The 20,419-nt window shown below is 49.0% G+C and overlaps 5 protein-coding genes across 5 annotated transcripts; 3 read left to right on the forward strand and 2 right to left on the reverse strand.

The window, feature by feature from the left end:
* Positions 1-129: 129 nt before the first annotated feature.
* Positions 130-6,566, reverse strand: BDW43DRAFT_274246 (Arf family guanine nucleotide exchange factor SEC7). The gene is made up of 4 exons (XM_032041710.1): positions 2,190-6,566; positions 1,770-2,136; positions 669-1,718; positions 130-614 (listed from the first exon to the last, which is right to left on the reverse strand). The coding sequence occupies exons 1-4, from the start codon at positions 6,427-6,429 to the stop codon at positions 293-295; spliced, it is 5,979 nt and encodes a 1,992-aa protein (XP_031900944.1). The 5' UTR covers positions 6,430-6,566; the 3' UTR covers positions 130-292.
* A 272-nt stretch (positions 6,567-6,838) lies between these two features.
* Positions 6,839-11,455, forward strand: BDW43DRAFT_299781 (dihydrolipoamide acetyltransferase component of pyruvate dehydrogenase; the record flags this gene model as incomplete). The annotated part of the gene is made up of 8 exons (XM_032044780.1): positions 6,839-6,945; positions 7,019-7,068; positions 7,142-7,365; positions 7,429-8,475; positions 9,307-9,725; positions 10,708-10,827; positions 10,881-10,950; positions 11,009-11,455. The coding sequence occupies 8 exons, from the start codon at positions 6,839-6,841 to the stop codon at positions 11,453-11,455; spliced, it is 2,484 nt and encodes an 827-aa protein (XP_031900945.1).
* A 355-nt stretch (positions 11,456-11,810) lies between these two features.
* BDW43DRAFT_62916 (malate dehydrogenase) lies at positions 11,811-13,883 on the forward strand. The gene is made up of 5 exons (XM_032050321.1): positions 11,811-12,020; positions 12,132-12,249; positions 12,324-12,473; positions 12,538-12,632; positions 12,689-13,883. Exons 1-5 carry the CDS (start codon positions 11,955-11,957, stop codon positions 13,280-13,282), a joined length of 1,023 nt encoding a protein of 340 aa, XP_031900946.1. The 5' UTR covers positions 11,811-11,954; the 3' UTR covers positions 13,283-13,883.
* Positions 13,884-14,095: 212 nt separating this feature from the next.
* Positions 14,096-17,263, reverse strand: BDW43DRAFT_310467 (ATP-binding protein; the record flags this gene model as incomplete). Its single annotated transcript, XM_032046946.1, has 3 exons — positions 14,096-14,254; positions 14,322-16,222; positions 16,285-17,263. 3 exons carry the CDS (start codon positions 17,261-17,263, stop codon positions 14,096-14,098), a joined length of 3,039 nt encoding a protein of 1,012 aa, XP_031900947.1.
* A 2,215-nt stretch (positions 17,264-19,478) lies between these two features.
* On the forward strand, positions 19,479-20,238 carry BDW43DRAFT_310468 (uncharacterized protein; the record flags this gene model as incomplete). The annotated part of the gene is made up of 3 exons (XM_032046947.1): positions 19,479-19,574; positions 19,651-19,974; positions 20,053-20,238. The coding sequence occupies 3 exons, from the start codon at positions 19,479-19,481 to the stop codon at positions 20,236-20,238; spliced, it is 606 nt and encodes a 201-aa protein (XP_031900948.1).
* Between the last annotated feature and the right edge of the window lie 181 nt (positions 20,239-20,419).

Genomic DNA, 20,419 nt, shown 5'->3' on the forward strand with positions numbered 1-20,419 from the left:
GTGGCCCAGGAAAGATAGTTATAATACTCAGAGCATCCCTTAAAAGCTTTTACCGAACTAATACAAACTACATACCGAGAGAGGCTCTACAATCATTAGAGAAGATCAGGTTCATATAGGTACATATATAAAATCTGGCTCACATAAAAAAGGATAAGAACAGAAAAGTAAGTCTACAACAGTCGCCATCCAGTGTGAAAGACAAGCAATCCAATAGGCGGGATATCCAAAACACGGGTAAGATAGAATATGAGTAAAGAAGACGAGTGATCGAAGTCCACGGCTAGATTGCTCAGCGCCCTACGCTGTCTTTGCGATGGGAAACTGAGCTTCTCGGGCTAACAGTTGCTTGTGCTGCAGGAATTCCCAATTTTACTTCACCGATTCTGCGAAGTAAGGACTGAAGCGCAATGCGGATTTCAGGGTTCAAGTCGCGACCAAGTAGATCCACGGATAATGGGTAGAAAGTTTCAATGTGCTTATCAAAGCCTTCGGAGGGGAAGTTCGTGTACCCTTCCAACACGTCCACCACCACTGGACGCCAGGCGATCACGTTGCGATGCTGTGAATCTTCGTCGAGAAGGACAAAACTGCGAATGATGTCGGCACAGAGTCTAAAAATGTGTTCAATTAGTCAAGTGCTATCACAGACGAGTTCAAATACTTACGGAATGAGGGCAGCCTCGGTTTCTGTACGGCTGCTCTTCCTTTCATCCCTCTCATCGTGGTACATGCGGAAAAGAATGTGGACGTAAGTTGCAGCACTTCCACTCTCCTGTTTGAGAAGATTTGGCGGTTGCTTCATGAATCCTTGGCGCCAAAGCTGCATGCGCAGTTCCTTGTCCTCGTTGAATTTCTTCGCAAATTGGTAGCTCTTCTTTAAAAGTCCCATCAGTCGAAGGAGCTCATGGCTTGGAATTTGCGCATAAACTTTGTCGTTGGAAAAGAGTTCATGAACAGTCTCGATCATGAGCAATTGAAGAACACAGTTTGTTATAATACGGTTGAAGAACCGACGGCGAGCAACAGTGACCGCAGCTGGCTGCTGCTGTACCTCGGCCTGAGGTCTATAATCTTCCAGCTCGGTGTTCCCAGCGGTAGGCATGTCCCCTTCCTCATGCTCATGTGCCACATTTTGCAATCCGTTAATCTTGGAAGAGTCGGTAAGGTTTTCTTGTACTGAGGATGTTTCAGAAGTTTCTTGTGTACCTTCCTCACTGTTCAAAGCCTCCCCGTTGGTGGATTTGTGCGATACAGAAGGTCTTGAAGAGATAGTCGCAGCTGTGGTGAACAGTTCATAGGCAGTAGTCTTACTGAAAAGCTCGACAAAAGCACCGACAACCTTCTCCCAATGCTCCTGTTTAAACTTCATAACATTCTGCAAGATTAACTGTTGTAAACAGTTGCTGCCGATTCGCGCGATTGTGTCGTTTTCTTGACAGATGCATAGCGTAAGGAGCTCCAGTATGCGTCCAAGCATATACTCTAACGCATCGAAGTAATGGGTGAAAAGGGTAATCATGTTTCTTAAAGCCTGAATCATCGTGGTTGATAACCACACAGATAGCTCTTCATGGTTAGGTACTTTAGACATCTCCGACTTGGACTGCAACACGACGAAGATGGGGTAAAGTAGTTGTCTCCAGAGAACATCCCAGAATTCTTGAGGAAAGTCGCCGCCGTATCTGATCAGCGTTTCGAAGAGGTAGGTCAAAGCTCTGCATCTCTCGTCAGCCAATGTTTTCACGCTAGTGGCAAGGATAGCTTACCGTGAGCGGACTTCAAGGTCATCGCCGGTCATCAGAACGTCTTGGAACGCGATTAGGATCGGGTACCAGAATTGTTCCTCCTTGGATTGGCGGCTAAGTTGCTTGGCAAGGTTGGTATTATCATCATGGAATTCTTCAGCTGACGGGCCACGAAGAGACAGAGGACACTCTGGCGTCCTGAGCATCTTTGAGACAGTTGATTTCAATGTTTCGATAGCTTGCAGTGACTTCTTCTGGAACTTTGAATTCTTGGAGAACTCTGTAAGACAGACAACAAGATCGGGGAAAGCACCCTGTGTGATAACGACTCCAAAACGTGTGTTGTAGATCTGAGTAACATGTTCGAAAGCCATGTTGACGATGCCCTCTACACTCTATGTTAGATAATCATACTAGGAACCTTGAGCAATTTGCACTCACCATAGGGTTCTCGAGCAGCGACTGTGAAGACGCCAAACATTGTTTTCCAACCGGAACGGATATTATCCCCACGGGCCTGAATCATCTGTATAAGGCACCGGAGGATCATGTCTTTGACAGTTACCGCGTTGCTATTGGCCATAACATGCTCAAATGGTTTAAGAAAGTCCTTCTGAAACTTGAAGCCTGGAAGCTCCTCGATCTCCATAAAGCGCATTGACAGCTGACGAAGTGAGTCTAGTGCAAAGAAAACCACCGTTGTGTTGGAATGGCATCCAACAAGGTTAAAATGTTGTCCAAGCACTTCCCATATTTTAGACCATTCAATCCTGACTCTCGTCATGTTGTAGTAACTGATTTCAACCAGCTTTTGCAGGCTATACGTCCGAGGAGAGTCTGTTTGCCCAGAAGACTGGATCTCTTGCCAGCTCACTTCACTCAGCGCCCGAATGAAGTCGATTATAGCTTCGTGTGAGAGGTTGGCAGTATTGGTAAAGATCCGATCTACGCCCCTGATCATATCAGCAGACCGACTCTCCATTGCAGCCTCGGTACGGAAGGCCGTAGGGCTATTAATCGACCGTGGCCGTGGCCGTCTTGACGCTTGAAAAGATCTGCGAGAACCATCTGACGACGCTTGGGATACAACACGCGCTCGTGAAACGTCAGGCAACGATCCTTCGTCAACTCCATCAGTTAGAAGTTGAAGACGATCAAGCTGGCTAACGCATGTGAGGATTTCTCTCCAAGAGCTCTTGAGGTCGTTTCCTTCTGTAAGTGCTACGTCGAGCAGTGCTTTCAATGCTTCAACATTCTTTGCCACCATTTCTCTAACATTGCCCAAGTTCGTGAACTTAGCCAAAGCCGTTACGAAGGCGACTCGAGGGGTCTCCAAGTCGAACGAACAGCTAATGCGAATTGCCAACTTCAGTCCTTCCATGCAAAGTTTAATCATTTCTAGATTTTGAGTGTCCTGCATTGGAGCAGATAACCCGGAAAGAAAAGACATCCAGGTGACATTGAACATAGAACCAACGTGCCGGACGGATGTGGCGGGAATAAACCGCGAGAGAGCCTCTCTGACTGCCGTTTTACGCTGTGCCCGAATCAAGCTTCGGTAGAGTTGCTCGGTCTTGTTCGCCATCTCTTCGGAGGCCTGGGCATACTTTTCACCTTGGATATCTCTTCCCACCGTGGCGAAGACTTGCCCAGCCCTTGAAGCCAAGCCGCCAGGTGTAGCTGTAGGAACCCCAATATTTGCAGCGTGTTCCCTCTCTGTGTCGAGAACAATCTCACTACCCGCAATCTCGTCATATATAGACGTAAGGTATTCATCCGGTAAGTCCTGATTGTCGTTGATACCTCTGTTGTTCTTTATAAACTCTTCCTTTGACATACGGCGTCCTTTCATCTTAGTGCTATGCAGGTCCGTGTTTAGCAGGATGACGGAATACGCAAGAACGTAGGCCGTATCTGCGTTCGCAAAAGCGTTCGGATTTTGGCTAGTGTACCGCTCTGCGAACTTCAGCATGAAACGATCAATCTTTTGTGCCTCTCCAGGTAATCGGAAGTTTTGAAGGAAGCCCCGAAGAGCATCAACGAAGCGTCGCTTCGCAAAGTCCATCAAATCAACAAATGCATGCATGATAGCAATATTTTCGGCATCACCTTCGCCAAGGTATTCTCCTACCATAGCCTTGTCTAGCCGGTCGTTACGGTATAACAAGGATGCAATATCAGCAGGATCTGATTTAATAAAGCCTTCTTGGATAAAAAGCTTGATCCCTCGCTTGGGCTTGAAATTGAACTGCTGCACTGCATTCATCAGTGCAATCTTTCTCTGTTTGACTTTCTCCATCTGATTTGGATCGTCTTCTACCACTGGTGTTGACCGGCCGGTACTACCGTCAGTACCATCAACCCTCGGAGAAGAGAGAAACACGCCAGCATTTGTATCCAATGACTCTCTCGAGTTGTCAATGGACTTCTGGGACGAGATATTAGTGGCAGTCTGATCAGCTATACGCTGCGAGGCCCAGTTGTCTAACGATTGCAAAATCTCCACCAGGGACTCGACCGCCTGGTGTTTGAGCATATACTCCGGAGGCACGCCTTGAAGACCAGGCTGCTGAATGTTGGCTACGTTAGCGGTAGCGAGTGTGGGAGGTAGAGTGCCACGTTGGTGCCACTCATTTCCTAAGCGAGAGATCTTGATATGATGCTCCTGGAATTGATGCTGCTGGGCCACAGTTGTGGAGACTGGTACGCTAGCATATCGGGAAAGTTGTTCAATGATGTTCTGGAAAATGTTTTCCAGAGCTGTCCGATCACAGTCATAATTGAGATATAACTCAACTAATGCGCGCGGATCACCCGCCAATCTTTCCAGGATCTCCATAAAATACTGCTTCTGAAAAGCGGGCGAGTTTCGTTTCTCAAGTATGGCCAGATAGATTTCTTTCAAGAATACCTCAAGTTCTTTCTTCATCATCACTCTCATATACTTCAGCATGAGCCAAAATATCTCACAGCACACCTCGAAAACCCTGGGCACCGAACTTGAGCCATTTCGGCTGAGACTTAGACAAAGATGAGGACGCACGGCTTGTAGAAGAGTCATAGCATCCGAGCTGTTAGAGCCCTGCTTAATCGTCAGGAGAGGGGATGTAAACACGGCAACGTGGTTGTTGATAAGATAATGGATGTGGTGCAGAGACAATAGTTTTGATCTCATGTTTTGAGATTTCAGATCCTGCTGCTGGTCGTGACTAAGGATCTTGTGGCTCAGCTTACACAGTGCTCGGAAAACCAAAAAAGCATCTTTGACATATATTTCGTCCTCATCATCATCTAAGCCTTCGCCATCTTCTCTCTCTTCCCCTAAAGTGCCAGACGAGGACCTTGCTGGTGTCTGACGAGCCTTGGCGCGTGTAACTGTTGTTGGAGCGTTGTCATTGAGAGAAGTTATATCTTTGTTGGATTCGAAACTTTGCAAAGTCAACTTCTCGGTAGGCTCCTTCGCAACGGGTTGATCCGGAACGTTAGCAGAGGCGACGTCAGACGAGTGATCTTCGTCGTTGGCCTGAGGAGTTTCCGGAGGGTCCAAAGTTACAGTGTCAGAAGAAGTGCCCTGTGCCTTCTCACCCTCACGAATGCGTAGTTCTTTCAATTCAAGCCTCACACGAACTCGATCAAAGACAGTGCTGACCATCTGGGTCAAAGATCCCTGAGCGATCTGCTGGTTCTGGTTGGACTTGGAGTAGATGAAAATATTGTATATCTGGCGGACAGCCTTCAGGAGACCAGCTCCGTGCACCACAATTTTGTCATTCAGGACTGCCGCAAGGAGAGATTTCAGGATTTGTTGTTGGACTTCAACCGGCGTGGCTTCATTCTCAAAACATTCGCAGATCGCATCAATGGCCCGTTCGATTAACGGCGGTTGGTCTTGCGCGGGCTCGGGTTGAGAGATAGTGCCGTCCTGAGCTGTTGGAAAAGCGAAGTATGAATAAGTGATAAGTTTGCCGATACAATCAAGTGCCGTCACTTGCAGAGGAATGCTAAGGGTCTTGGTTGCGAGTAGTAGAGGGCGAAAGATAGCTTCCGGATCTATGGGTCGGCCGTCCGATTGTTTGACATTCGCAAGCGCACTCTTAACGGCGTCCTCCAATTCCTTGCTTCTCCGGGCTTCCCGGGATGCGCCAATCGTGTCAAGGGCAGTTACTATAAAGACGGTGGAGCTAACTGGCACTGAACGGTGTGTCGCAAATGTAGCAGTCGTTGATCTCGAATCCGAGCGTACGCGGCTGTCTGGAGCAGGTTCATCTTGGGATTGTTCTGAGATTCTATCCGGTCTCTCCTCGGGAGAACCTCTCTCAGAACTGACTTCTTGACCATATGGCGCGCTATCTGTATGATCCTCCTGAGGTTCAGACTGGGGCTCTGTATTGTTTTCGGATGACTGGACGGTGTCCGTTGGAGGGGTTGAAGCTGCGTCTACTGGCTCTGTAGTTTCCGTAGGCTCCAGTTCGTCTTGTAATTGATTGTGATCTTGCGAATCATCCACATCAATCTTCTGACGTTCCGACTCCTTGGGCAGCGTGGGCTTGTTCCCCCCGACAACATTTGGGGGCTCGAGGTGTGTGGAAACATTTACCCCATGCTCTTTGTTGTCTGCCTGCGACAGAGCCGGAGATGTTTGGGTTGGCTCATTGGTAGAGCCATTCTCAACTTCCGCCATTTATGCGAGACTCCGTCCGGAGTTGACCAAATACGGCATATGAAGGGTCCACATGGAAAAGTAAATGCAGGACTAGAATGAGTGAGGAGAGGAGTCCCTATACCAATCCGGTAGTGGAATTGATGCGTGTCTTCTCCGGCGGACGGGGATAATCTACGGACGCCGATTCGTGCCAGGTACGCGAGGGAGACCTGCTTACAGCTTACCTAAGCAGGCACCGGCGGCACCCGGCGACACTATTCCGATCTCTCACCGGGAAGCTCAACAGAAAAGTTCCTAGAGCTGCACTCCTCAACTGTTTGATACCGGGCCCTTCCACCTGCCAGATATATCTCTTGCCCTCCTTTCCATCCTCTCTTCTCCCGTTTCCGCAACTTGGGCCTTTTCATCGTTTCATACTCACAGCATCATGGTCGCCAGTGCTGTCCGGATGCGCGCTCCCAGCGCCATGCTCGTCAAAGGCGCCTCCTCCCTGAGGAGGCCGCAAGTCATGCACAGATTCAAGGATGCTGTCCAGTATGATATAGCCTGCATTTTGCCCTCATTCTTCAAAATCCCTTGATGCTGACATTGTTTTTCCATTTTCCAGACCCCAATTGCCCGCCTTCGCTGCCCTTTCCCGTTTCTATGCCTCCAAGTGTACGCCCCGTCCAGATTTTATTCTTCCTCTCTCGATGGCACAGTCCTCCAATTCTAACATGTCGAACTACAGCCTTCCCCCCTCACACCATCATCAGCATGCCTGCCCTGTCGCCGACGATGTCCGCTGGAAACATCGGTGCCTGGCAGAAGAAACCCGGTGATGCCCTGCAGCCCGGTGATGTTCTGGTCGAGATTGAGACCGATAAGGCGCAGATGGACTTTGAGTTCCAAGAGGAGGGTGTTTTGGCCAAGGTTCTGAAGGAAACCGGTGAGAAAGACGTTGCTGTCGGCTCCGTATGTGCTAAGATGCAAATTTTTATCGAGTCCCGTATAGCGTTGCTAATCGCGCGTTAACAGCCTATCGCCGTTTTGGTAGAAGAGGGTGCCGATGTTTCGCCATTCGAGTCGTTTACCGCTGCGGATGCCGGTGGTGACAAGGGTGCTGCTCCGGCTCAGGAGAGCAAGGAAGAGTCCAAGGATGTTGCCGATGCTGCGCCCGCGTCTACACCAGCCCCCGAGCCTGTTGCTCAGGAGCCCGAGACCTCGGGTGAAAGACTTCAGCCTAGTCTTGACCGCGAGCCTAACATCAGCCCTGCTGCCAAGGCTCTTGCTCTAGAAAAGGGTGTGCCAATCAAGGCTCTTAAGGGCACTGGCAAGGGCGGTCAGATCACCAAGGAAGATGTTGAGAAGTACAAGCCCAGCGCGCCTGCCGCAGCTGCTGGTCCCACTTATGAGGATATTCCTCTGACCTCCATGCGCAAGACTATTGCCAGCCGTCTTCAGCAGTCCACAAGAGAGAACCCCCACTTCTTCGTCTCGACTACTCTGTCTGTGACTAAGCTTCTGAAGCTTCGCCAAGCCCTTAACGCTTCTGCCGATGGCAAGTACAAGCTTTCTGTCAATGACTTCCTCGTCAAGGCTTGCGCCGCCGCTCTTCTGAAGGTTCCCGCTGTCAACTCCAGCTGGCGCGAGGAGAACGGCCAGGTCGTCATCCGTCAGCACAACACCGCCGACATCAGTGTCGCCGTTGCCACTCCCGCTGGACTGATCACTCCTGTTGTGAAGAACGTTCAAGGTCTCGGCCTTTCTGGCATCTCTAACCAGATCAAGGACCTTGGCAAGCGTGCCCGTGACAACAAGCTTAAGCCCGAAGAGTACCAGGGTGGTACTTTCACTATCAGCAACATGGGAATGAACGCTGCCGTTGAGCGGTTCACCGCTGTTATCAACCCTCCTCAGGCTGGTATCCTGGCTGTTGGTACTACCCGCAAAGTCGCCGTCCCTGTCGAGACTGAGAACGGTACCGAGGTAGAGTGGGATGACCAGATCATTGTGACTGGTAGCTTCGACCACAAAGTGGTCGATGGTGCCGTTGGTGCCGAGTGGATCAAGGAGCTGAAGAAGGTTGTTGAGAACCCCCTGGAGCTGCTGCTCTAAGCGCAATCTGGTAGATTTGAGGGTCCCGAGATACCAGATTTGTTAGCTATCTACGACCGGAGTTCCTTTTGGCATTTGTTTTATTATGTATTAAAAATCATTCTAGTCTTTTTCTTCGACCGTAATTGGTCTGTCGTGTCGAGTACAGTGCATAAGAATTTCAATCTCTTTCCTATGTTTCCTTAAGATTTTCTCTCCAACCAGAACCCTATTCAAGAAGATGAATCGTCAATTCCAACAACTTTAACGTGTGGCTAAGCCTTTTCATTTACGTTTTCGAAAGTTGGAAGTGACCACGGCGGGTCTTGGCGCTCCAACTCCACCGGCTGATCGGTGACGTGATGTCATTCTTTCCAGGGCCCTGGCATCCGTATAAATCCATGCAGGCGCCTCTTCTCAAACTTTCCTTTCCCTCTGTCACTAGCACCCTCCAATTATCTCAACTACCTTCTGTTTACTTTTTTCACTTTTCGAGGTAGGTGAGAACTATACGCCATTATCTTCGGACTGACCCTGCTGTCTGCATGTGATATTGCCAAGCTAACTCTGTTTTGTCGCAGGCTTTGAACACTTGATCTTCCATTCTACGCGATACTCCAGTCATGTCTTACGCCGAAGCTGCTGCCAAAGGCCCGAAGCAATCTGCTGAAGAAGTATGTATTCCCTCCCCATCCTCTCCCTCGCCAATACACTTACATCCCTTCATGTCTTCATCAATACTAACTCACAGGCCAGGCGTGAGTCGACACACGACCTCCTTATTCCTAGACATTGAAATGTTCGCCTTACTAACCGCAGTGCAGCCGTGCCCCAGATGTTGGTAGGGTTTATAAGGACGAATCCGAGAGCACGGCTTCTTTAGTCGATGTAGATTCACCTCATGTTACTGCGGTAGACCCAAATTTCTTGAATCAGGATATCAAGACCACTACTCAGGCTGAACGAGTAGAACGAGAGGAATCGGAGAAGAAGAAGAAAGCTCAAGAAGAACAGAACGCGAAGGCGAAGGCGAAGGCTAAGGCTAAGGCTTCTGGCGTGTGCCGGAACGCAGATAATCCGGTTTACATCGGCAATGCTGTGCTTCTGGGCTTGGTGGGCGCAGGGCTAGGATTCGGTGCATACAGGAAGCACCTTGATGGCAAACTCTCTTGGGAGTTGGTTGGACTTTGGTCCGGCGCTGTTGGCGCGTTTGGTGCGGTTGATTATTTCGTCAGCAAGTAAGTGTCTCTGTTCGTTCAATACGAACTTTGCGCGGTTTTGCTAACATTTGGTACTATCAGGTGGTTCCTTCAGAATAAATACCCTCCCAAATAGATCCGGGGTTCCCCTGCTCTCGGAGTTCATTCAGAGCACCCTGCTTCTATGGAATGTCTTTTTATTGCCGTGTCTTATCATAGCTCTGCTTTCGACGCTTCTTAGGGGACAGAATTGGCGCAATAATGGGTTGGTTTTTGTATCAATAATCTAGTAATAGCATACCCTACTCCTCGTTAATTCAGAGATGCGTTTGATTTGTATATATTTGGACACATTCATGTATATGGAGTATGACGAGTGGATAAGACCGTCATGTACGGCGTACAATAGATATAGGTGTGCGTCCAAATGTGTCTCAAGACCATGCTAGTCATGTCCACAGGCTGTAAGATAATATTCATATATGTCAATGTTGATTCGCGTCTGAATAAGTATTTATGTACACACTGAACAAAGCTACACTAGAAGTAGCAACGGTAGGCGGTCAGCGACGTCGGAATCGTGCATCTGCAAGAACATGTGGCCTCGGCCGGCACTATCTAGTAGGCGGTCGTAAAGGCACGACACAACAATCACATCATTTTCCCATCGGAAGCACACACAAATCGGGTTTATCGAGTGGTCTTTCTTGAGACTCTTCTTTGACACCTATTGCTTAATTAAGCTTATACTGGGTTTACTTGCAAGAGAGCCCCCTGACGGGTTTGTTTGTGGAAGATGGTGCGTTTTTTTGCGTTGTGATATGTGATCGTTGGCTTATAATACCTGCTGCTTAGAATTCTCTCTTTAACTCGGCCCTGAAGCAGTCCTCTGCTATTCGCCGTGATCTAGACACATTCTCGCAGTCTCCTGCCACATCCTCGGCAGCCTTGCAAGGTACTGATATGTCGGTCGACAAAGATAACCGAGTTCAAGCAATTCACTGGATATAAACTCATACAGGATTATAGGCCAGATTGCAGCTTCCCTAGCCTCCCTATCACGCACAGTCGATGATTACTCGGCCCTATCGAAAAAAGAGTTGATTCCTGAGAAGCAGCAGAAGGCGTTCGAGAGAGTAAAGTATGAAATCATGGCTAAGCAGACCATTGAGATAGGCTGACATGGCTTTGCAGTAACTTCCGGTCGGAGCTTGCAGATTACCGACAGCATTTCGATGGGCTACGGAAAGAACGAGAACAAGCGGTGCGAACTTGAATTATGCTATCTATGACGTGTGCTAATTCAGGTATTTGATGAGCAGCAATCTGTGGCAAACAGTAATGAGCTACTTGGTCGACGTCCGCATCATACGGCGACGCCAGAGAATCCATACGCCCAATCTTCCCTTCCCCAGTCGTCAGCCTTCGCTCCTTCTTCGTCCCGCGGGGGCCTGAGTTTCGGCTCTTCACCTGCGGATTACAACCGTGAGACGCATGCGCTTCGCGAGCAATCGTTCTTGGCTAGTACAAGCACACAGCTCGACGACTTCCTTGATCGGGGACGTGCGGTACTTGCAGATCTGGGGCAGCAGCGAGAGGTGCTGAAGGGAACACAGCGTCGATTGTATAGTGTCGCGAATACCTTGGGTGTCAGCGGCGAAACTATTCGGAAAGTTGAGCGACGGGCAAAGCAAGACAAGTGGATCTTTTGGGGTGGAGTTCTGACATTCTTCCTATTCTGCTGGGCCGTGCTGCACTTTTTGAGATAATTTATTAGTCTTGGCTGTTGAAATGGGTTGCTCTTTAATGTAGTTTGGGTTTGGTTCGCAAGCGCAGGTGTTTGGGATTACATTGAGATATCATTCAATTTCTTCCTCTTTTCTTTTTTAAGTGTATCTATATCTATATATCATTGGAGTCAATTGAAAGGCTACGTGGTTTAAATTGACTTTTGTTAAAAAAAAAAAAAAAAAACAAAAGGGAATTAAATAAATAAATTAATACTAATAGTACAGTACTAGTAATATTTCAGGGTCTCCATGTGAAGGTAACGAATGATGCCGAGTCACGCCGTGGGGAAAGAATCGGAAACGGAGCGATTTAGCCGCCAACAAAACCGAATTTCCTTCTCACCGGCAGCCAGCGGCCGATTCCCTTACTTTCTTCCTTTCTCTCTCTCTCCCCCATTCTCTTTTTCTTCCTCTCCACCTCCTGTCTGCATTGCTTTTTTGATAGATTTGATTCTATCTGTCCTACACATCAATCACCATGTTTGCTGCTCGCCAGTCTCTCAACCTCTTCCAGAAGCGCGCCTTCTCGGCGTCTGCTAGCCAGGTGTGTTATTGAATCCATTGGACACCTCGCTTTCTGGACCTCGGAACTAGCTCTACAACAAGCAACATCGACAACAACAAACGTACTAATCTATTTTCTTTCCGTCCACAGGCTTCCAAGGTCGCCGTTCTCGGTGCCGCTGGTGGCATTGGCCAGCCTCTCTCCCTCCTTCTCAAGCTCAACCCCCGTGTTTCCGAGCTTGCCCTGTACGACATCCGCGGTGGCCCTGGTATGTTCTTACGCTGTCTACGGCATCTCCGACTTCGGTGATTCGAGATGGGACTGACATGGGTATTGCAATAGGTGTTGCCGCTGACCTGAGCCACATCAACACCAACAGCACCGTCTCTGGCTATGACCCTACCCCTTCTGGCCTCCGCGATGCTCTCAAGGGATCCGAGATCGTCCTCATCCCTGCCGGTGTTCCTCGCAAGCCCGGCATGACCCGTGATGGTACGAACATTCCACTCTAGCTTTCCAATGGTGCCAGAACGAAGTACTGACATATCATAATTAGATCTCTTCAACACCAACGCCTCTATCGTCCGCGACCTTGCTAAGGCTGCTGCTGAGGCTTCCCCCGAGGCCAACATCCTCGTCATCTCCAACCCCGTATGTCCAGCCCTTTCCCACAGTCTTAAAAGGTTTCTTCCGCTAATTGCGACCAGGTCAACTCCACCGTCCCCATCGTTTCCGAGGTCTTCAAGGCCAGGGGTGTCTACAACCCCAAGCGTCTCTTCGGTGTCACCACCCTTGATGTCGTCCGTGCCTCTCGCTTCATCTCCCAGCTCAAGAAGACCGACCCCTCCAACGAGGCCGTTCCCGTCGTTGGTGGCCACTCCGGTGTGACCATTGTCCCTCTCCTCTCCCAGTCCAACCACGCCGACATCGAGGGTAAGGCCCGTGATGAGCTTGTCAACCGTATCCAGTTCGGTGGTGATGAGGTTGTTAAGGCCAAGGATGGTGCTGGCTCTGCTACCCTCTCCATGGCCATGGCCGGTGCTCGCTTTGCCGAATCCCTTCTCAAGGCCGCTCAGGGCGAGAAGGGCGTCATCGAGCCCACCTTCGTCGACAGCCCTCTCTACAAGGACCAGGGTGTTGATTTCTTCGCCTCCAAGGTCGAGCTCGGCCCCAACGGTGTTGAGAAGATCCTCCCCGTCGGCAAGATCAACGCCTATGAGGAGAAGCTCGTCGAAGCCTGCCTTGCTGATCTCAAGAAGAACATCAAGAAAGGTATTGACTTCGTTGCTGCCAACCCTTAAATTCACCTCATAGGATAAATTAGACCGTCTGCAGCTCCTTTCCTCCCTGTATAACAGTCTTGTGTATGTCATTATATGCCTATTGCCTATCATCCATGCTTCAACCCGCATCGGCGTTATATTGGAGGAGATGCAGCTGCAGTTAGTTTCTGGAGCAATGGCGAACTGACGGATAGTTTCGCGGCTACTTTTTCCGCTTCGTTTCATGATGGCAAGGGCGATGAACCTGTATTTCCTGAGTATTTAAAAACATAATTGATTCCCCCAATGTCTGTATTTTGATCCCGTAAAAGTATCCCATCCATACCTTGAAACCAATTTGCAGCCTCTGTGACGGTCTTAGGGACCGCTCTAGAGTCTACCGAGCGAGTAAGAGATATCTTATCTGATGCGTTGGCAGCTATCTTGGTCTCCATTCTCAGTACTGTATTTATTCCCTCTATCTTATCCTATCTCCAGAATCATACCATCCGCGTCATTTTTCGTAACCTCATTCCTCACCAATTAAAACGAAAAAACACCAAAACAAACCAAAGTCCGTTACAGCCATGGCAAAAGAAGGACAAAACGGACAGGAGAGAGTCAGGGCTAGAAAGGGTATTCATCAGCCTGTAAATTAAATAACAAACATTCAAAAATAAATTAAATCCACTTAAAGAGATCCTCAACAACCGGTCTTTCAGAGTTAACGTGTTCATTCTGCATTATCTCATTCCGTTTCATATTCTTGCGTTAGCTATTGTTCGTAAATCGTATCTTGCTCGTATATCTGCGTTCTCCTATTGCTGTTCTGGTCTTGGAGGGTTGTCTGTGTTATGTGTAGCTTCTCATCGCATCCATGTATCCTGTTCCGCCGCGGAGATCGTGATCGAATGTTTTTGCGACCTCTAGGACTTTCTTGATATGTTCCATGGAAAGGGGAGTCTTCTCGTTGACGGCTAGGGCTTGCGCTGTGCGGACGGAGTTTTTGATCTGGGTTACGAGTTAGCTGGGGTCATCTTTTAATGGAGAAAGATGTAAAGTTATAGGTATAGCTCACCTGACGTCCGTTGAGATTGTGACGAGCGAGAGCGTCATAATCCTTTTCGGTGAAGGTGGCTGTTTGCACTCCATCCATTGCCTGGACTTTCCCGAGGAACATCTTCCAGACGCTTCGCTTAGCCTTGGTAGTAAGGTCTCCGTATCGCAGGGCGACATGAATTCGTGATTGGAAGGCGTCGTCGAAAGTTTCCACCCGGTTGGTTGTCAAGAAAAGGATACCCTGAAAGTACTCCAGGAGACGGAGGAAGATGCTAACAAGAGCGTTGCGGTGGATATCCTGGATCGTACGTTTCTCAAGGAATATGTCTGCCTCGTCGAGCAGAAGCACAGCGCCCCATGAATGGGCAATATCCAAGATCTTGTTGAGTTCAGCCTCCAGGGTACGTGAGTCCGTTCCGAGCTCTCCGGCGCTGACCATGTACAATGGGCGCTTCAGCAACTCGGCGATGCCTTCAGCTGTAAGCGTTTTACCTGTACCTGGAGGTCCATGCAATACGGCGACTAGACCCTTGCCCTTGCCCTGGATAACATCATCGATGTTCTGGGCGGCGCAGAAAGTGTGGGATTCCACAAGGGCCTTGACGATTGACTTTTGATTATCTGGGAGGACAAGTGAATCGAACGCATCCTCATTCCAATCAATGTCACTGATGCCCGAGATGCTGAATTCCAGCCACAGTTTTTCGCTAAAGGCGAATCCTAGAACTACCGGACTGGCAATCAAGAGTTCTTCCTCGGTAAAGTCTCGCTCAGAAGGATCCTCTACTTCATCTATCTGTTCTTTCTGGATCTCATTGCCATTTTCATCGAGCTCGACTTCAACCACCTGAGGCTTGCCTTCCTTGTCCTGGATGACCTTGTACCGGACTCTGGGAGCGTCCGAGTCCTGACGGTGGACAAACGGCTCATCTGAGTCAGATTCCGACATGGCACAGCAGCATCCGCCATCACTACCGTCACCATCTGAGTCATCGAGAAAGTCCGGATCCTTCGGACGGACAGTGCTGATAGGGTAGTTAGGGTTGATCCGACGGTGAAGTGCAGGGTCGATCATGACTCTCCCATTGATGTTGACCTTGATGACGGAGCGCTTCTTCTTATAGAAGGCCATGCCTTTGAGGAACCGGTAGTTCGTCCCCCTTAGTGAAACAAATTTCTTACCCCTCTCAATTAGTTTGGCCTTGACATCCTCGGTCTCACGATGGTACTTCAGCGGGTAGCAACTGAGAGTGGTAATCTTACGAGCACCCTTGAAGCTTTCCACTTCAGCCAACATCGTTCCCATGCCGAAGGTCTTCCCATCGTATTCGAGATAGCGCCCCTCGATACTGTACCATTGACCTTTCATAAACGAGGACTCCTTAGTGGCGTACTCAATCTTGAAAGCACGTGGTTCGTCCTGATTCCCGTATGTTGGCGTGTAGGCAATGGTGTTCGGCTTGAACAGCGCCCATAATAGATCGAAGGTAATCGTGTTGGCTTCTAACAGCGGGTACAGGGTCTTTTTGATTTCAGAGTAATCGGTATCCAGATACTTGATCAGAACCTTGAGATGAGCCGCCTTGGTCGCAGCTATCTTTTTTGCTTTCCTCTTCTTCTCCGTTTTCGCCTGTTGCCTTAGATCCTTCATGTATTGACGAGTCTCCTCAAGGTATAAGAAAAGCATATTTGGGTCAACAGCAGCAGTCTCCTGCACTAGGCTGACCCCTTTGACGCCATCCATCACCTTGGTCAGCGCGTCACGAATGTACTTGCTTTTCAAGTCTACCACTGTTTCTGTGTACTTGTTATCCCAGTCAAACCTGCGGCGGACGGTGAAGAGATATTGATTCCATTCATTGGCATCCGGGTCATCCACGGTCTCTGTAAGCTTAAAGTTATGGATGGTATTGTCCCACACTGCGGACCAGACCACTGGGTTAGCACGGCCAATCTGTGTAGAATCTTAGGCGCGCACATACATTGATCCACTCGCTTGAAAGCTATCTTTGAAGCGGGGGCCTTCTTCCTTCCTTTCGACCTCTGGGAGCCTTTTAGGCCGTCTACCTGTCCGTCGGACAAGCTTCGTTTACCGCGCGTTCTGTTACGACGTCTACCATCACCTCGTTTGAGTTTCAGCGAGGCCAACCGCTCCTCCGCGAGTAAGAGTGCCATGTCATCTGGATCAGCATCCTCATCCTCATCTTGCGGATCCTCCGATGAATCCTCCTTGGACCGAAGTTTCTTGGCCTTCTTCCTCGCTCTGAGCTTGGTCACAAGCCTCTTGACAGCCTTCTCATCAAGGACTGTGTCGTCGTCTTCACTGTCCTCTATGTCAGACTCGGACTCGGACTCATACTGCGACCGGGTCTTCTTCTTCCGACTGCCTCTCAGTGACTTCTTCGCCTTGCTCTTTGTCCCTCTTCGCCGATGCGTCCTTTCCGGCGCCGACTCGGACAAACTAGAGGGGGATTCTTCCTCATCGGAAGCAGTCTCTTCAGCGCTGGGGCTTTCAGCCGAAGAACTCGACCCCTCGGAGCTATCATCGCTCGGCGTTACTATAGACGAGGTTTTGGTAGACTTATGGCCCTTCTTTTTCGAGTCGCGGTTGCGGCTGTTGGGATCCGATTCCTTGGTCGGGTGTTTTTTACAAGCGGATTTTACCGCGGCATTTTCCGACACAGCGACCGCTGATTTCCCATCTGGCTTGGTGGTATTGTTATCGAGCGGCGGCTCGGCGTCATATTTGGTTTCTGAGCCGACGGCGGTTGTCGTCGCGCTGGAATCGGCCATGACTTCAGAGCGCTGATTAGATGGGGCCCGCTGTGGAGCTTCTTCAGGGAGCGGAGTAGATGGGGACAAGAGCGGATCCGAGCTTTGCTCTTTCCGTGGCTCGGGCTCCGTCAGGGTCTCTTGAGCTGTGTTGGAGCTAGACTCTAAAAGAGTAGAGCTAGATGGCATTTGTAAGTAACCTCTAGAAAAAGCAAGGCGAATTATACTTGTGTTGAGGCAAAATACGGATAATATGGGTCGAGTAGGCAAAGGGAGGGAATAAAGGCGAAGGTAGATCGAGATGAAGGGGTGGAGGGCGAAGGCGATACATATACTGCAATGAGCGGAATAAACCAACTAACCTGACCGGACGTACGAGCTCTGACACCTAAAGCACAGATATCACAGGCTAGGCTGGCGCCTTGCTTCGTATGATCGGAATGGATTGGCCGACCACTGAGGGCTCTTCTGGCGGTGAGAATGAGGCGGATGATGTCCAATGCCTTACGACTTGGGGCGCGGGACGTATCGAAAAAGAGGAAGGGAGCATGAAAGCAACCTGATCTCGGAAGTCGAAAGAAACCGTGAATCAACGAGGCGGGATATCTGCCGATATTGCCGGAACTGAGGAGAGAGAGAGAGAAAGAGAGAGATGAAGGTTGCTTAGCAGTAAGAAAGAGCCGGAAGGGATTGGAGTATCGCGAGGTATAAAAATGGCGGGAAAATGCAAGACAGTCGAGTTTGTGACTGAAGCAAAGCAGTGATGCCTGAGAGCTGCATGCCCCAATCAGGCCTTGGCCTGAGGCGCGGACTTGTTGTCAGCGCTTCGATTCAGCCCCACGAGGCATGCATCCTGCTGTTGTTCTACCAATGATCGTTACCTCCATACAATGGCACACGTCCAGAATGGAGTCATCAGGTCCCCTTTTTCGTTTCTTTTGCTTATGATGGATTGATATCTACTTCCCTGCCTAATTCAGGTACTCATTACAGATATCGTCTTTTCTTCCCAGACAACTTGCTACGGTCACTGGCACTTGAATATCCGGGTAGTTAGTTTATAATGAATATTTTTTATTATGATTTCAGCCTGAAGAAGTCAGGAAGAGTGTTGGGGAGAAAAAAAAGAAAAGAAACGAGTGGAGACTCAAAAGATCGTCATGAGCAAAGGACCAGACCTGCCGATCCCTGAGTTACACAACAGTGTGTACGGAGTATTGCAGCTGTACTTTTGGCCTTAGGCCACTGAGCTATATCTACGCGTAATGCGATAGGGGGACCTGTAAGTCTGGCCAAGGGATAGCGTCTTGTGCTATAAATATCATTTCTACTCTATAGTGAACTTTATTTTTTTGTCTTTTTTGAGGGTTGAAAAGTAAGAAAAAAAGTCCAGAGAAAAGAAAACTAAAACAGAGTGTTTGAATAGCAACTAGTATTGGAGATATACTCCTGTCAAACACGTAATGCATATATCCTCCAATCCCAGTCAATGATACTTGAGCTCAGCCTAGTGTGGACAAGGATAAGATCACAATCTGTTCAGGATTCATTCCGACTGAACATGGTCGTGCCATATGTTCCCATCTGTATGGTACTCTCGTCAGCTGAAGAATTAGGCCGGATATTTTTGTCCTATTGCGGCTTATCAGTTGCACGACTTGACCCGTTGAGTTTGGAATCGACTGACTAGGGTTCGATCTGACTTCATCTTAGAGAATCAATCCGAAGAGAAAAAGAAATAAGAAATGAATACAGGAACAAAAAAGAAGAGGATGAAGAAAAGGAAGAAAGGAGTAAAACATCAGTATGCCTAGTCAAAGAATCAGTTCACCCGTTGATTTGATTAGTATATAGAGTCCTCAACCTGCATAGGTAATGCCTTTGAGGTGACTGGAAGGGAATGCAGTAGATACCTGTATAGCTTCTTCTCATTCCTGAAAAGGCGTGTAGGGGATATGTAATGTGCTACAGGATAGCTAGCAGTATATAACTACATGTCCATGGACGGCATCAATGGAATAATATTGGCCGGTTTAGTCACAGCATCTCCATGAGCAACCATCATCACAAACAGTATCTGTATTCCTCGACGTACAATCCATTCACGAGGTACTTAAGGAATCCCACAACATCTGTTCCCCTGGCAAACAGACCTTGCTACCCTCTGTGTTCCTCGATCCATAGGCAGTCCCTTCACCTCACCAGTGAATCATCACTCTAATCTCCCAATCACTCGTCCAGCATCTCCAACCAAAACAACTCCTCCTCACCCAGTGTTATTACACTGCCCACACCAATCATTCACAGCCAAAAGCCAGCTCCCCAGACTCCAGACTCTCCTCCTCACACCACACCATCCATCCACCCATATCCTACTCCTACCGTACCAACCAACCAACCAACAATGGACGCAGAACCCCCAACTCCCACCTCCCAAGACAACACCATGCCCGAATTCACCCCCATCAACGGCAGTCCCCCCGAAATCGCGGCCCCTTCAGTACGTACACCCCCCAAACCACAAGAAACCAACCCAAAGCGCAAAGCCAACTAACCAAAACAAAACCAACCCCCAGGTCCCGACAACCACCCCTACCAAGCGCGGCAAGTGGCCAGCCGCCACCAACAGCGAAAATGCAAAGGCCGGCTCGCCTCCCAAGAAGACCAAGACAGCGAGTGCCAGTTCGGCAAAGACTGTGCTCGGCCCTATCCCCACCTCGCTTGGGGCGGCTGGATTATCTGATAAGATGATCCTGCAGATGAGGGACGAGGAGGGCAAGAATTGGGGCGAGCTTAATGAGGCTTGGATGAAGACTACGGGTATCAAAGTTGGGGCTAGTACCCTCCGAATGAGGTATACTGCTATGAAGGCCAATTTTGTGGAGATGAATGAGGATGATGTATGTCCTGTTCTCTCTCTTTTTCTTGTTTTGCCGAACGTGATGGTGACGGTGTATATTGATGGCTGTTATGGATAGGAAGCTAGATTTCTCCGAAGCAAGAAGGAGATCGAGGAGAATTTTGAGCAGGAAAAGTGGCATAGGATTGCTGAGGCTATTGAAGTTGATGGTGGCGGGAAGTATCCTGTTACTGCTCTGCAGAAGAAGTTCAAGCAGTTGATTAAGAAGGGGAATCATGCTGGTGCGCTTAAAGATGAGGAATGAGCGGCGGTTCTGCTCATGTTGGCTCTGGCCATATGGGTGTTCGTATGGGGCTTGTGGATATGTTTGGGAAGAATTCTGGTGGGAAATCCGAAAGACGGTTCTGGAGTTTTGGTGGGATTCATGGATAGGATAGGGATTGGTGAAGGCTCAACTCGGAAGTAGAGATGCAATTAAGGAGTGT

This window comes from Aspergillus alliaceus (assembly GCF_009176365.1).
Source record: "Aspergillus alliaceus strain CBS 536.65 unplaced genomic scaffold BDW43scaffold_18, whole genome shotgun sequence".
NCBI lineage: Eukaryota > Fungi > Ascomycota > Eurotiomycetes > Eurotiales > Aspergillaceae > Aspergillus > Aspergillus alliaceus.

What these genes read in the sequence shown, in the direction of transcription:
- BDW43DRAFT_274246 (XM_032041710.1), bottom strand. Translation starts at nt 6,429, where the DNA reads ATGGCGGAAGTTGAGAATGGCTCTACCAATGAGCCAACCCAAACATCT. An exon ending in GACCTTGAAGTCCGCTCACG is followed by an intron (nt 1,719 to 1,769) that starts GTAAGCTATCCT and finishes CGAGAGATGCAG; the next exon opens with AGCTTTGACCTACCTCTTCG. An exon ending in ACCGAGGCTGCCCTCATTCC is followed by an intron (nt 615 to 668) that starts GTAAGTATTTGA and finishes ACACATTTTTAG; the next exon opens with ACTCTGTGCCGACATCATTC.
- BDW43DRAFT_62916 (XM_032050321.1), top strand. Translation starts at nt 11,955, where the DNA reads ATGTTTGCTGCTCGCCAGTCTCTCAACCTCTTCCAGAAGCGCGCCTTC. An exon ending in CGACATCCGCGGTGGCCCTG is followed by an intron (nt 12,250 to 12,323) that starts GTATGTTCTTAC and finishes GTATTGCAATAG; the next exon opens with GTGTTGCCGCTGACCTGAGC. An exon ending in TCCTCGTCATCTCCAACCCC is followed by an intron (nt 12,633 to 12,688) that starts GTATGTCCAGCC and finishes AATTGCGACCAG; the next exon opens with GTCAACTCCACCGTCCCCAT.